At 44.9% G+C, this 16,578-nt stretch overlaps 1 protein-coding gene and 1 pseudogene across 2 annotated transcripts; one reads left to right on the top strand and one right to left on the bottom strand.

The window, feature by feature from the left end:
* The first annotated feature begins 261 nt into the window (after positions 1-261).
* On the top strand, positions 262-8,531 carry zcchc9 (zinc finger, CCHC domain containing 9). Its single transcript, XM_083641548.1, has 6 exons — positions 262-290; positions 2,470-2,882; positions 4,117-4,267; positions 4,367-4,459; positions 5,096-5,164; positions 7,104-8,531. The coding sequence occupies exons 2-6, from the start codon at positions 2,472-2,474 to the stop codon at positions 7,214-7,216; spliced, it is 837 nt and encodes a 278-aa protein (XP_083497674.1). The 5' UTR covers positions 262-290; positions 2,470-2,471; the 3' UTR covers positions 7,217-8,531.
* A 2,545-nt stretch (positions 8,532-11,076) lies between these two features.
* On the bottom strand, positions 11,077-13,407 carry LOC310780485 (beta-1,4-galactosyltransferase 1 pseudogene; annotated as a pseudogene). Its single transcript has one exon. The product of its transcript is annotated as a beta-1,4-galactosyltransferase 1 pseudogene (transcript).
* Between the last annotated feature and the right edge of the window lie 3,171 nt (positions 13,408-16,578).

Below are 16,578 nucleotides of genomic sequence, written 5' to 3'. Positions count from 1 at the left end.
CTGATTGGCCGACTGCACTCGGATTGCGCTCGGCTCGGCTGCTCTCGCCTGCTTTCCAGGAGAGCCAGAGCCAAGTCAGCCAACTCAACCGAGACTCGCTCTAGCGAAACTGCTGTCTGTCTGACCCACTGTCTGACCACAGACTAGAAAGAGATGCAGCGAATGTGATTGGATGAACCACGTTTGACGCTAGGCCAATCAGAGGCAGAGAAGGGCGGGTCATGCCTTCGCCATCATGGGAAAAATATCGCATCCGGGCAGTAGACACATGTACCAACGCTGCTACTAGAGTGAGTATTTACATATTAAAATAACGTAATGTTTCTTCATCTCTGGGTGTCATTACTTGTTGGAATGTGTTTGTGAAGAAGCCTGTATTTACGGGAAGAAGTGTCGGTTTTAGCCCCCACCTTTATTACGAATATAAGTTTAGAGAGACTTCGAAGCCTGAAAGGTAATGTTAACGTACGGATTGATTTCAACAACTAGCTAGAGAGGCAGTTTTGGTCAGATGATAGTTATTTTCACACAAATGTATAAATTGCAAACCTGTCTGTTGCTTTTGTCAAGCCTCGACGCGAGACTAGTTAACAGTAGGCTACATTATTTGTAACGTTATATAAGGAAGCAGTACAAACTGTAAACGTGTAATCCTCATGAAGCGTATTTTAATAGCATGCCATGTACTGGAAACTTTACTAGTCCGCAGCAGATTTCTAGGGTGGAGAGTCTGGAGACGAAACGCCATAGGTGCACTTTTGGGGGGTTGTGACCAAACATGTCAACCAATGCACGTCATCCACATCATCAGTGGGTATGATCAGTCATCACAGATTACTGATGATATCACAATTGCTTGTGTGACATTGGTGATGACATCATTGGTGATCATCATCAGGGAAGGGATGCTGATAATGTCAAAATAGGCTCTTTCACACCGGCCTTGAAAGCCGAAAAATGCACGGAAAATAGGATCCGCTCCTCCGATGTGAAAGTCATGAACGCGCGTTGGTGGTAAATTGTTATACGCCTTTTGTCCTGGGAGCAAAGCTTGTCACAGCGCCGGTTTAGCAGGCAACCCGCCTCACTTGAAAGCGTCGGAGCAGCAAGGCGGAACAGTGCGAATGCTTAACTTTCGTGTTTTCTGCACCTGCACAGCTGCACCTCCTTGGCTGGCATACATCAGCGATGTTTGGTTGTTGAATGAATTACACAAGGTGACACCATATCGATCTGCTTAGTCAGTGAATTTACTTCTATGAAATGTGTTGTATAAATAAAGTTGGCTTTCCTTGAATGCAATTAATGCAACACTTGCTGCCAGAAAGTCGGCAGATGCACTCCGCGGCGGAGCCCGTTTTGATTAAGGCGAGCCCGCCCACCATGCGAGTGCACCTATGGTGTAGTCTACCTTTTTTCAGAGGGTATACTGTGACTCTGGGGGGGGGCGTGGTTTCGGCCAGAAGTGGGCGGAGATTCGACCCATTTCTTGTTGTTGTTCCTCCCCAAATTTACAGAATAGCTTCAGCCATCAGCTTCATCTTGCTTCTTCGGTCGCTATTCTGTCTCCTGAAGATTTATTTGCCGACGGGGAGAAAGCCCCACGTGATAGCCACCCGTCAATCTCTCTCTCTCTCTCTCTCTCTCTGCTCAACGCTGTAACACCATTTTATTTTGAAATTCAGTTGACTTTGCCATTTCCCACGGATATTGTCGCGTTTTTCTTTCCTGGCTTGACAGAAAAAGTCTGCCTTCACGCGCCTAGTCGGCTTGAAAACTCATGTAAAAATCGGCGCAGCTCAGGCGAGGCATGGGTACACAGAAGGTTCACGTTGAGGCACCCTGTGTACACAGCCTCATTGACTAAAAAGGACGCCTTTAAAAGCGTGGGTAAAGGCAAGGCTTGGGTGCTGTGTGTGGACGTAGGGTAACACACAGAGCGCACAGGGTGAATTTTATGAATGGAAATTGAAAACGATACGTATCATAGCGCATTTCCCAGTGCGCCAACGCAAATCTGAGTACCGTAATTTCGCAGTGTGTAGATTGCATCTACCTGCATGCATTGCACGTAGACTACACCACTGCCTATCCTCCCTACTCAGCGGACTAGGAGAAGGAGGGAAGTCTTGTTGTTGAATGAATTCGTTCATCATACAGTAGCCTAGGCTACACTAACCTATGAAAATATTCATTTGGGCTAGGAGGAGCTGGAAATCCCTCCGCTCGCCTTTCAGTCCGGGAGCGGGGGATTTCACCTGAAAGCACACCGCAGCACGGGAATGTGGCCGTGCTGCTTGGCTCTGTGTGAAAGCAATTTCTGTGGCGAGGCAGCGGGCTTTGCGGGACTCCTAAACTGCAATTTTGCGTGATCTGTGTGTGAAAGAGCCTATTAAATGGCTCTGTGAGTGTGAGTTTGTGCAGTATTGCACAAACTATCTAACATACTTTTGCTTCCTGTATCCTCAGTCATGACGAGGTGGGCCAGAGCCAATAATGTCCATAAACACAAACCAGCAGACGCCACTCCATGGAGTCAACTCAGTGGAGGAAGGGGAAGGGGGAGAGGTGGTGCGATGGGTGCCAGACAAGGACCGCAGGGCAGGGGGGGAGGGGCTGGAGGTGGGGACCATTTGAGAAGGACTCAGCCCGGTGGCTCAGCTGTGAAAAAAGCCAACCGCAAGAAGAAGGACTATGACAATGTCGATGTGAACGGCTTCATGGAGTACCTCCAGCAGACCGGACGACCTGTGCCCAAAGGGGACAGAGGAGGAGAGGAGGGAGACCGGGACTTCAGGGAGGAGGTACACAGCGCCCTGAGAAAAGACCAGCGAAGAGAAGACCGCAGGGTGAAGAGACAGAATAACAAGAAGAACAACATGGTGAGTCATTTCAAACCACGTTTCCCAGATGCTCTCAGAGGACGTTGTATGCAGACTGCAGAGATAAGGGTGTGTGTCCATATATAGCGGGCGGTTTTAATGTGGAAAACGTGCTGCCTGGAGCGCTTTTTGTGGGGAGAAATAAAAAGTGCATCATGATAACGTCACCTGACGTTAGCTCTTCTGTCCGACTATTGGAACAAGCAAGGGCTTCCCAGATATTTCCAATACATGTCCGGTAGAAGAATCCCTACTGCCTTCATGATCGCTGTTACAGTAGCATCAATTCACTGATTTCTCCACCAACTTGTACTTCCTCATGTTTGTTGTTGCTATGGTGAACCGGCCAGCCTCTCTGTCAGAGTGGTTCACATCACCCGGGTGCTTTTCTGAAAAGTTGAACATTTCTCAGCTGCGGCGCTTTTCAGGAGCGACCAGCTTTTGTGCGTTGGCACAGAAAAAGACGCTATATGGACACTGAGCCTAAGGGGACATTCAGACCAAAAGCGCTTTTTTCAGTCAGAACGCTATGAAAATCATGTCGAGAGCGCTTCCATTGTGCACAAAACACAGCGCACGGAGCGTTTTTTTTTGTGCTCCGTTTGTTTTCCCCTGTAGTCGCGTGCAGTACAGATCAGAACACAACGACCACATGGACGGTAGCCAGCTAGTTTTGTCTGTTTGATGTTGTTCACTGTCAACACGAAAGCCAGATTATTGCCAATTCTGGCAGCAGCGGAGGTTGAAAATCCCTCGGGAGGAGAAAAGGTAGGTGGAGTGAAAAAGACGAGCAGGGCCAGCGCTTTTCCTCTAATGTTCAACTTTTTTCCGCTTTAAAACGCCCACAGCGCTCCTCCAAAAACAACAGACGCCACCTGCGCTTAAACACCAGGTGCGTTCATTAAAAGAGGAGCACGTTTAGCGCGTCCTTACATAGAGAATGAATTGCAGAAAGACGCTGGCAGCTCCAAAAACGCTTTTGGTTTTAATGTCCCCTAATTCTTCCTCTTTTTTCCTGCTCTTTCTCTTATTCTTCCAACCAGGGACAGGGGTTGCAAATTAGCCTCGGCTAGAAACCTGTATGCATGACATCTGTTTTGTAGGTCATATGAAATCATGTTCAATGCATTTGTCCCTGTTCAATAAACGAATAAATAAAAAAATAAAAATCCATTGCCTCTCTCTTCTTCCTCTCCCTGTTTCCTGCTCTCCCCCTCCCTCCCTCTCTCTCCAGCTTTGTTTTAACTGTAGAAAGCCGGGCCATGGTTTGGCGGACTGTCCCGAGGCAGAGAGAGACGAGGAGATGGGCAGAGGCATCTGCTACCGCTGTGGCTCCACTGAACACGAAATCCAAAAATGCAGAGCTAAAGTGGACCCCGCTCTCGGTAGGAACACGAGGTTGACCTCTCCACATTTGTAACGCATCTAATGTCAGTGTCTGATTGTAATACCCGTTTGTTTGTAATGTGTGGTCTCTGTCTCAGGTGATTACCCTTACGCCAAGTGCTTCATCTGCGGTCAGACCGGCCACTTGTCACGGTCCTGCCCAGATAATCCTAAAGGACTATATGCACAAGGTACAATCATTTTTATTTATTTATTTTATTTTATTTGACCTTTATTTAACCAGGTTAGTCTCATTGAGGTTAAAAACCTCTTTTGCAAGAGAGACCTGGCCAAGAGGCAGCACAGGGTTACAGACATACAGTTACATAACATATCACCACAACATTTGCATATAAGCAACTAACAACCAAAGATTAAAAGAAAAGAAAAACGTACAACATATTATTTCACATTGATAGGCATGATTCAATCGACTAACTATTGTTACCACTCATAAATCATGACACTTACAGACCTGCATTTCGTTTGCCTCCATGACTTTTAACATCACTTTAAAACTGTCTAATGAGACAAGCTCCTGTAGATTCAGTGTTTCTTGAAGCTCATTCCAGGCCAGAGGGGCAGACAAATGGAAGGCCTTTTTGCCAAACTCAGTCTGAGCCTTTGGTACGGTCAGCAGCACTCTATTTTGAGAACGTAACTGATAAGTGCGGTTTTCCTGCAGGGTGATTAGCGAGCATATATAAGGTGGGAGCTGTCCCAGAATGGCCTTTAACTGTCACAATCAAACACAAAACAGGTCTAAGCTGTTTTTACTGTTCCCATCGTTAGCTTGAGTTTCACTCTTACAATTTCTCTCTCTGCAGGCGGTTGCTGTCGTGTGTGTGGTTCAGTCGAACATTTCCAGAAGGACTGTCCAGAGCACCAGGCTTCAAGTGAGTCTCCTTCCTCCCTGCTCCATCCTCAAATCACTCCCTGTCTGTTCCCTGTCTGGTTTGAACCTGTCTGTTGTCCGGTGTCTGGTTTGAGCCTGTCTGTTGTCCCCTGTCTGGTTTGAGCCTGTCTGTTGTCCTGTGTCTGGTTTGAACCTGTCTGTTATCCCCTGTCTGGTTTGAGCCTGTCTGTTGTCCTGTGTCTGGTTTGAACCTGTCTGTTGTCCCCTGTCTGGTTTGAACCTGTCTGTTGTCCCCTGTCTGGTTTGAGCCTGTCTGTTGTAGGGTTGGCACGATGGACGATGGCATCGACCATCGTGATTGGCCGACCCCCCATCGACCTCTGAGCCTTCTACATCGGATCATCGTGATTAATTATCTGTTCGAATTAAATTGTTGCGTTTTAATAATAAAAAATACCAAGTCCACTTACCGTGACGCGTGGGGGACGCGCCGGCAGCATTAAACGAGCGCACCCAGTTCAGACTCAGAGAAGCCTCCCCTCCTCCTCCTCCTCCCCCGCTCTACTGCTTCTCTGCACTGGGAGCGCTTGTTTAATGGCGCCGGGGTGTCCCCCGCGCATGAGAAGTCAGTTCTTTTGTTGTGAACACTTTTAAGACAAGACAAGACTTTCCTGTTTTCAACCCAAAGTGAGTACAAGTCTTCAACTGTGAATTTCACTCGCCTGTTTCCAAAGTGAAAGTTGATACAGCACTAGCAATATTGAACGGCGCAAAACAAATAGGCTAACGTTAACGTTACATATCCTGACCAACAACGTGTGTGTGTGTGTGTGTGTGTTGAATTTAACTAGCTGGCAGAAAACTGACAATTACTGGTGGCTATAACGTTAGATTCGCGTGGTGGGCTTTTGAACCTAATGAGAGAGAGAGTTGAGGAGACTGGAGAGAGTTGAGAGAGAAATACAGCAGCAGCAGCAGCAGCAGCTAGGCTACTGCTAGCTGTTACACACTGCTTGAGTCGCCTGGCCCTGTGCAGTAGCTAGTAGCCTGCCTGTCGTTCTCATGAAGAGCTCAGCTGTCCTGCTTTTAACGTGCATTGCAGCGGCGGATGGCATAAATGACGATGCCATCGTTCAAAACGATGTTTCACTGTAACACAATCACGATGGATATTTTGGTGACATCGCACAACCCTAGTCTGTTGTCCTGTGTCTGGTTTGAGCCTGTCTGTTGTCCTGTGTCTGGTTTGAGCCTGTCTGTTGTCCTGTGTCTGGTTTGAACCTGTCTGTTGTCCGGTGTCTGGTTTGAGCCTGTCTGTTGTCCCCTGTCTGGTTTGAGCCTGTCTGTTGTCCTGTGTCTGGTTTGAGCCTGTCTGTTGTCCTGTGTCTGGTTTGAGCCTGTCTGTTGTCCGGTGTCTGGTTTGAGCCTGTCTGTTGTCCGGTGTCTGGTTTGAGCCTGTCTGTTGTCCTGTGTCTGGTTTGAGCCTGTCTGTTGTCCTGTGTCTGGTTTGGGTCTTTGTCAGAGCCGCAATGCTTAATCGATTAGCTGTCAACTATTAAATTAATCGTCAACTATTTTGATAATCGATTAATGGTTTGAGTCATTTTTTTAAAAGGAAAAAAAACATCAACATTCTCTGATTTCAGCTTCTTAAATGTGAATATTTTCTGGTGTCTTTTCTTTACTCTTCTATGACAGTAAACTGAATCTCGTTGGGTTGTGGACAAAACAAGACCAATGAGGATGTCATGTTGGGCTTTGGGAAGACACTGATCAACCTTTTTTCGCCATTTTCTGACATTTTAGAGACCAAAACAACTAATCGATTCATCCAGAAAATAATCGACAGTTTAATCGATAATCAAAATAAATGTTGCCCAGAGTCTTTGTTTGTTCACATACAGTTGCTGTAATTGAGTACTTGTCTTTTGTTTGTTTGTGATTGATCAGGCTTTCATCTATGCCTTGTGTCCTTCTAGCTAACTCTGTGACAGTGGGCTGGCTGTCCAACAATATGAGTGCCGACCACGAGGAGGTGCATGTTCCTGTGAAGAAGGTCAAGGCCAAGCAAGCTAAGGTGGTGGTTTTCTGATCTGCCAAACAGTCTGACAGCTGTATCCAACAGGATGTTCTGTGCCAGGCTGTTCCACACAGACGCTTTGACAGCTTCAGGGGCCGTGTCCACAGGAAGCGTTTAATTGAGCTGCCAGCGCCTTTCTGCAATAGACCTTATTCGATTGACGTCACTCACGTACGGGCACGCCCACTGCCGCCATGTTATTGACATAGCGCAGCCGCTTTAAGTGACAGCTTATGTAAGAGCAGAGTTTATAGGAAGCTAGCCGCCGTTAGTGTTACCTGTATCGTTCCAATTGTGTTCGGATGATGACCTGCGTTACACACGGCTGTAGTAATGACAGCAATAAAGTCCCCGTGGTTTGTTTCTATCTCTACCGTCCACAGACGTGAAGGGAGCGAGACGGAGGATACGTCAGCAGCACAGGAGATGTGTGGATAGTTAGGAGAGACAGGTGAAACTTTCTGACAGCTCCTCACAGCAAAGTCTGTTCACCTCGTTTTTTCTTTTGTTTATTATTACAGGCATTAACGGCAGCATACAAACAACAACTCTGGGGTTTTTATTGCTGTCATCACTATCGCTATTTTGTAATGGAACAGAAACGACAATAAGGCCGTTACTATAGTTGTCAGCTGCAGGACGGTATGTCAACAATATGGCGCTGTCCGGGGTTATCGAATAAGGTCTATAGGGAGCGGCAGGAATGATCTGGAAGTATACTTCCGGGTTCGTGAGAGACAAAGTCTATGGGATTTAACATGGCGGTTTCGGCTTAAATGCATAAAATAAAGTCTGTGCTTAACAAAAGTTTATGGGAACGCGAATTTGGGTTCAGCAGGATAATCTTCACAAACGTGAATAACTTTTTTGACTTTTGGAACGTAAATAAATTGATAAATAAATTTATAAAACGCTTCAAAAAGTCAAGTTATTTTTTGTGCAGATTATCCTGCTGAACCCACATTCGCGTTCCCATAAACCTTTGTTCACCACAGACCTTATGTTATGCATTTAAGTGAAATGACCATTCTAAAACGGCATTCACTTTTCCTCTGACAAACCGAAATGGCAGCGATTTCTGGTTAAGCCTACAAAAATTAGGGCTGTGAATCTTCTCGCCTCACGATTCGATTCGATTACGATTCAGAGGGCTACGATTCGATTCAATAACGATTATCGATGCATCTCGATGCATCTTAAATCGATGCATCACTTTTTTTCCCCAATACATGTTTTATTTTTTCTCACTTTCTTTTTTCTCACTGTGTGGCTACTTTTAAAGTAAAAGTGCATTTAGAATTGCATTGTATTATGATCCATAATTAAAATAAACAACTGCATGTACTTCCATTATATTTTATTTGATTATTATTTTTTAATCGATTTTTGACATTTGTGAATCGATGCAGAATCGTGCAGGTCCACATCGCGATGCATCTTATAATCGATTATTTTTGACACCCCTATCATGTACCAGCCAGTCCCGATCGCTCCGATGATACTGAAGAAAGAACCCATCATATGCAAACACATTAGCAACAGTATCATATCGGCATACACCATGTCATAACACATCAAATATCCATTGAATGCATAATTATGCAAAATCTTCTCTCATTTGAGTGGCTAGTTATCACAGTTTTCAATATAAACAATACAATTCTTATTATAAGAATCATTGTGTAAATGTTGGAAAAATACGACAGTTCGGACTTAATGTTTCCTGAGTCACAAACTTTAGCCTTTTAAAAACACAATTCTTACAAAAACTAGAGCGCTCAAAAAATGTGGTGGAGATTCAGAGGGAGTGGACTGAGGCTGGAGTCAGTCATAACTGAGAAGTAACTGCTGATTTTCTTCACACTATCCTAATTTCTTGAAATACTGTTTTGGGGGTTTTCTGGTAAACCGTCCATCTGGCAGCGTCAGGTTAGTTTTCTGGAGCTGTAAGCCAAAATTATGAAAAATGAAACAAAGGCTAGAAATATTTCACTTTGTGTGTAATGAATCTATAATCTATGAAAGTTTAACTTTTTCAAAGGAATTATGGAAAAAAACATACTTTTCCATGATATTAAATTTTTTGGGAAAGGATCTGTATATATATATATTACAATAACACATTTGAGAGGTGCCTGAGGTACTGTGAAAACCATGGTATTTTTGCCTGAGGTTATCATACTGTCCAAGTCTCGTAGCGGACCAACATTATAATTTGTGAAGGTAAATACATTGCACATTCATAAAGCAAAAATATCGATTTCTCCGTGGTGTCGTGATACTACCCATTATCGTGATACTACCAGTTATCGTGTTTATAACGTGACTATATTTATAACGTACTACTCCGGTTTCCAGTTTATAACTCGGGTCTACAGCCAGAGTGCTGAGGGGTTGTAGCTATTGCGCAACACACAGATTCAGCCCTCAATAAACCGCAAACCGGAGTACGTTATAACGTTATGAATATAGTCACGACGTTAACAACTAACCAATGCTGGGGGTCCGTATTGAAAGTGGAAATCGAAATGGTTAAAAGTTAAATCAATTTGGTCATTCAGTGGCATTTTACTGCCATGTAAAGTAATGACAAGTAACAGTTAGCCGCTAACAATTAGCCACACAATTTTTGTTGTGTGACGATTATGACGCGTCGAGGCACGTAGCATGCGTCGATGTAATTACGTAGTCGACATCATTGATTACGTCGACTCGCTGGGACAGCCCTACCAAAAACATACACATATTTGGGAGGTCGTGCGACCTCCCAAATATGTGTTTTTGCTAAAACCACATAAGAGTCACACGTAAAAGCCAGACCTAAAACCAGGCACCAGCCTGGGCTGGGGCCGCGTGGTATCGGTTGCCAGGGGCCTTCGCTCCGGCCTATGTCACAACGTCAAGTCAAGTGATATTGTGACTAGCGGACAGACACCAGCCGCCTAGGCAATTTTATTATAAGGATATGTCAAGTATTAGGATATTATCATTGATTATGGTTTTTAGTCATAAACATATCTATACATAGTGTAACAGGACGGGCTAGGTTGAGAGCATTGGGTTGTACAGTCATCAAACACACAAAGTAGTGAATTCTCCCAAGTGGCAATGGCCTGGGCTTTTATTTATAAAAAGGGAGAACCAAAAGAGTCACAAAAGGTAAACATAAACTGGCTCCGACTGGAACTCGACTTTAGCCCTATCCGGGCCGCTATCCGGCTTACCGGGTTGTAAACTCACAAGTTAGGTGTCAGGTCTGGTTGTCCTTGCTCAGCTCTCTCTCTGAGCCTCTTTGCTCTGCTGCTTCTCCTCTCTCAATGAGTGTGGCCCTCTGCACTTCCTCTGGGCCTAATCAGGTGGATGGGGAACATCTGGGCCCAATCAGGTAGTTGGGGACAGCTGGGTGAGTTTGGTCAGGTACACCATCCTCCTGAGACCACATGATGGAGCCAACGGGCGGGGACATAGCAGCCCTCAATCACCATGCCCCTCAGCCCCTTACAATAGATACAATATTTATTGTCACTTGATGTACAAGTAAACACGTCTTAAATTCTTGAGCTGTGTTGTGTTCCGTTACATATCATTACAGTCGTCATCATCATCATCATCATCATCATCTATGTTATAATCAGTAAGCGTCATGCATCATCAGCACATGATCACATTTCAATGTACCGTATAACACATTTGGCTGGACAGTCAAAAAACTTTTCCCCCCTGTTTCATTGTTACCGCGGTTAGGCTTTGTAGGGCAGAATAGGGCGGCCAGAGACCAGACAGAAGAGCACCTCCTACCACTGGTCCTCAAATGCCAGTTCCAGCCCCAGTTTCCCATCCAAGGAGTATCTATCCACAGCCAGACTGGAAAGTCAGTGATGTAATGCATGAGCCACTGTTGGTTTCCCCACATCCACTGTGATGTTGGTGTATAGCGGTTCTTTCTCTATTTTCACTACTTTGTATGACAAGGAGTTGATGCCATCTTTATGCGTGGTCTCGTTGGCATGTTTGATGAGCTCAAAACGGTGTGGGTTTTGCTCGTTCAGCTTGTCTCTGTTGTGGTGGATCATCCTCCATTTCCCCAGTCTTCCTTTGGGCCGCGAGATGGACATGCCTTCGGAAATGATTCTGTTGTACATATCGTCGTCCTCGCCTCCCCAGCCCCAGTAGTTGTTGGAGAAGCCGTTGACCTTCTGGAACTGTTGCTTACTCAAGGAGGAAACACCTCCATATAATTGAAAATATGCCAACTTAAAGTCAAACTTGTCTATTAAGACGGAGAGATGGCGAGGTTGACTGAAACACTTGTACGTGTTGCGGTCGTCCATGGGGATGAGGTCCACATCGCTGAAGACAAAGCAGTCGTAGTTGTACTCCTTTAGCGCTTCGGCGTAGCCCACATTGAAAAGCTTGGCTCGGTTGAAAATCTCGTCCCCGTCCTGGTTGATGACGTAGACTCCGTAGTGGAGCTGCTGCCGCTGCAGGATGGGGTGCAGGTAGTAGAGCCAGTACTTGAGGTGTTCGTCTCGTTTGCGGAAGGGGATGATGACGGCCACTTTCTGCTGCGCCTCGCAGTCCGCGGGCTGGAAGCGGCCGCCCGCCTTCACATTTGGGTTTTCCTTCCTGACTTGCTCCAGGTTGACCGGAGAGCTGAACTCCACCAGCAGAGGACCCACCAGCAGAGGAGATGTTTCGGGACATTTCTCCAGCTTTTTGGTACTTTCCGCAACTTTCACTTCCTGCACTTGATCTTTGGCTTCTCTTTGCTGCGTGTTGGACTGCTGCTGGTTCTGTGCAAAGGCGAACCTGAGGTCATACATAGCCGCCCTACAATAGTAGAAGATTAAAGTGACCGAGATGAGAAGTAAAAACAGCAGCTTACATTTTCTCTTGAAATTCGGCATCTTGACCAGTGTAGGGAAGTTGTAGCTTCCGCTTAATTTGTGCTGGATTATTTAGATCGGAACTCGCGACAGATGACAGATAAGAACCACGGAGATCTTTCAAGCTTTATTGGAGTATCACAGGCAGAAGGCAGCAGATCGAGTACGTGGCAGTTGAACAGAGAATCGGAGAGAGATATCTTCTTCTCTTTTGTTTTACGGCAGTTGGCATCCAAGATGTTGCATTACCGCCTCGAGAGAGAGATATACTGAAACATCGCTTATTTATATCCTGGCATGTATGACATCACCGCTGACATCACAGCAGAAACTATGACATCACTGATGATGACATCACAACAGCAACTATGACATCACCGATGACATCACAGGTGCACCTGCTGTGATGTCATGCTGCAGTGACACCATCGTTAGGTCGCTGGTTTGAATCCGGCCCGTGGGTGTTTCCATGTGCATGGTTTCAAGGGCCTTTTCTATAACCAGCCTTTCTTGAACTAATTTAAGCCGCCCTACAATAGAGTAAGAGTGTAATTGCTCAAGTGACATCACTCACTGATGACACTGCTCGAGTGACATCACTGATTACATCGAGTGCTCTCAAATCATCAGTGATTTATGGCAGACAGTGATGTCATGACATTGTGACACTGCAGAGCTCAGGACACCACATCTAGACCGATCCACTGATGATGGACCTCTGTGCACACTGCAGAGCTCAGGACTAGGGATGGGAATTTCATGCATTTCCTTTAACCGTTAGTTGTGGACCTTAACGATCAATTAACCGGTTAATCATTAACGTTGCCAAAAAAAACATGAATGTTGTCCCTCCATGGTCCAGCTGGTCGTCTCGTCCAGGCAGAAAACACTAGCATCCCGATAATATAATAGATCCATGTAGCGTCCACGTTAGCAAGCAGGCAGAAAACACTAGCCTCTAGCTACGTTAACAAGCAGGCGGAAAACACTAGCCTCTACATTAGCATCAGGCTACAGTTCTGATGATAGGATAGCATGCAAAACTTTAGCCGTAGAAACACACTTATTACAAATGAGTCAGGCCAATTAGAGTACTTGAAAATAGTAGACTTGGCTTGTTTTGGGTAGCTAGCCACTACATTAACACATTCAGTGCCACAGCGCTTCAGTAAAATTGTCTGGAGCCTGTGCCAGATTCACTTCCATTCAGTTGAAAACAGCTATAGAATTTTTTCTATTATGGCTATATTAACGGGGCTGGACTTTAATGAAAGATTGAACACTCCTGCTTCTTCCAAAGAAGAAATTTTGTTTCTAGACAGTTCCATTATGAAATTATAGCCTCTCAAAAAAGTGCACTTTCAAGGGTTTTCTGTCGTGTTTTTTTTCGTTCCAAGATATAGCCCCTTTTATGAATACCTTTTGCACTCTAATTTCGAGCACATTTTCACTGACTCTGGCTGGTGTTTTCTGATGTGGTGGCGTGTGGTGTGGTTTCTGTGCAGCCACACACCCCCCCCCCCCCCCCCCCCCCTCTCCACCTCTGAGCTGCGGGCTCCTCCCACACGCACAGACTTTGCTTTCTCGACTCCGTTTTTGCCCCGGACAGATCCCAGCTTTGCTGCGCGCATCATTTCCTTGATGGGCATCAAGGAAATGATGCGCGCTGGCAAACGCGACTGAACGAAAAGGCTTGGCCCGTTCGGCTTCGGATGGCTTTCTAGGAAATCGTGTGGAGATAGATAGAAGCTAAGAGCTCAGTTGTGAGCGCGGATGCAGCCGAGCCCACTCTCGCTGTAGACGGAGCAATATATACGGCTCTGGCACAAAGCATGCATCGGTTTCCACGGCTTTCTCCGCTGTCTCCTGTACAAAGTAAAGGATCTGAGGTGGGTGGAGCAGCTCCTGTGACGATGTTTAAGGTGGCGCCGTGTGATCCCTTGAAGGGATTCATGCTCACTGGCTGGGTACGACCTTAAACAGCAGAATTATGGAATAATATGAATTATGATTTTAGGACGTCCACAGACGTCCTTGGCACTGAACGTTACTTTTTTTTAGGACGTGCACAGACGTCCTTGGCACTGAATGTGTTAATAGGAAAACACAAGCGCTATATCAGTGCACAGCAGCGCACACACAAAACCTCACAGCACTGCCAAAATCCCAACACTCAGTCCCGCCCAGCCGCCCCATTAGCCAATAGCATTTTGGAGAAATGTGATGTACCTCTCTAGACTGACCAATCAGAAGCAGCTAAAGATGAGCAGTACTAGCAAGTTAGTTTGTGACAAACTTGCAAACCTCGTTTGACAGTGTTACCAAACTATAAAGTGACAGGTCAATATTCTTAACTGTGTATTGTGTCAGCATCACTAGATTTACATTGTGCAAAATGTGACATGAATCCTGGGCTTTCTTTGAGTGCACAGCACCGCTGTGAAATGTGACATGAATCCTGGGCTTTCTTTGAGTGCACAGCACTGCTGTGAAATGTGACATGAATCCTGGGCTTTCTTTGAGTTCACAGCACTGCTGTGAAATGTGACATGAATCCTGGGCTTTCTTTGAGTTCACAGCACTGCTGTGTAGGCATGGGTCGATTTCCGGTTTTACCGGTTCGGTTCGGTGTACGAGCCCAAACCGGTTTGATCACGTGCGAACCGAAAAAAACAAATATAATATACAGTATATATTATTTTTTTTTGCCAGTCCATTCTGATTGCACTATTGTTCGTATTAGCCTCTTCTCAAGTTGCACTAGTAGGCAAAAGTCTTATTTTGTTTATTATGTTGATGTTTGAAGAAAAGTTAAGCTGAATAGTTATGAGAAATAAAAACAGTGTGTTGTTACAGTTAAAAGGTTCTGCTTATTTGTATTCAGTGTTCGTGCTGGTTGGCAGCATACCAGCTTAGAGGTGCATTATCGCCACCAACTGCAGCCGCTTTGATACGTTTTTTGGGGGAATATCGAACCGGTTTCAAAATGTTCAAACCGACCCATGCCTAGGCCCTATATTGTGTGAATTTGTGAGTTTTGAAGTTTATAAGGCAGCTCAGCTGTAAGCCAATCCATTCTGATTGCACTGCTTGTGTTTTTATTAGCCTTTTCTCAAGTTGCACTATAGGCAGAAGTCTTATTTAATTTATTATTTTGATGTTTAGAAGAAAAGTTGAGCTGAATAGTTATGAGAAATAAATACAGGGTGTGTTTGTTACACAGGTGTCCTGCCTCTTTTTATTCAGTATCATTGCTGGTTGACAATACCAGCTTAGAGGTGTATTATCGCTATCAGGTGGACTGAAGTTGCACTACAGACAGTTATGGGCCACACTCGGGAGCCCTGCTTAAAAAATTTTTTTAAATTAAATTACAAAAAAAATCGGTATACCGGTTCGATCCGGTTTAGACGGCAATATCGAACCGGTTTTAAAATTTTCAAACCGACCCAGCCCTACTGCTGTGAAATGTGACATGAATCCTGGGCTTTCTTTGAGCGCACAGCACTGCTGTGAAATGTGACATGAATCCTGGGCTTTCTTTGAGCGCACAGCACTGCTGTGAAATGTGACATGAATCCTGGGCTTTCTTTGAGTGCACAGCACTGCTGTGAAATGTGACATGAATCCTGGGCTTTCGTTGAGTTCACAGCACTGCTGTGAAGCGCGTTTGGAATGTGCTTCTGACGTAGATCAATTTCTTACAGCACATTCCCTCTTGCATTCATTTCAGCACGGGTGGCTTCCCACAGCTAGGCTAATGCAATCATGATCATGTGATTGGCCTGTTTATCCAAACAGCCATGGCCAGCCAATCATAAGTGCAGTATCTATGAGACAGTGTAAAGGACGAACTGATACTGGAACTGCCAGTACTAGGTGAGCAGGCCCCCCACCGGCACCCACTGCTGTAAACATTGATATGGAAAGCACTGACTGTGTGACCTGGAAGTTAAAAATATTAAAACATCCTATTGAGGTTTTTAATATTACTATAGGTATTTCAATACACAGGACTTGTCTACATTATTCATTATGTATTTGCTTATAAAATGCTTATCAGTGCTTATAACAGAACATAACATGTTCCATTTGGTTGATGATGCTTTTATTCAAACTGTCTTACAGTGCCATGGGTGAGATGTAAATCCTATAGTAATCTGGCAGTGGTAGAGCCATTGAGCCACGGAACCTCAAATCAATCCATATAATTGATTAATGCTATTTAGGCTGTGAAAATACTAGGGGTGGGAATCTCTAGGCACCTCACGATTCGATTCGATTCCGATTCAGAAGGCTACGATTAGATTATAAAACGATTATCGATGCATTGAGATTCATCGATTATAGATGCATCTTGATGCATCTTTTTTTTCCAATACATGCTTTCTTTTTCTCACTATGTTACTACTTTTAAAATAAAGTGAATTTAAATTGCATTGCAATGATCCATAATTAAAATAAACAGATGAATTTACTTCCATTATC

The sequence above is a fragment of the Poromitra crassiceps genome (genome assembly GCF_964638095.1).
Source record: "Poromitra crassiceps genome assembly, chromosome: 8".
NCBI lineage: Eukaryota > Metazoa > Chordata > Actinopteri > Beryciformes > Melamphaidae > Poromitra > Poromitra crassiceps.
Note: the sequence above shows the minus strand (reverse complement) of the source record. Positions and strands in the feature narration are given on the sequence as shown.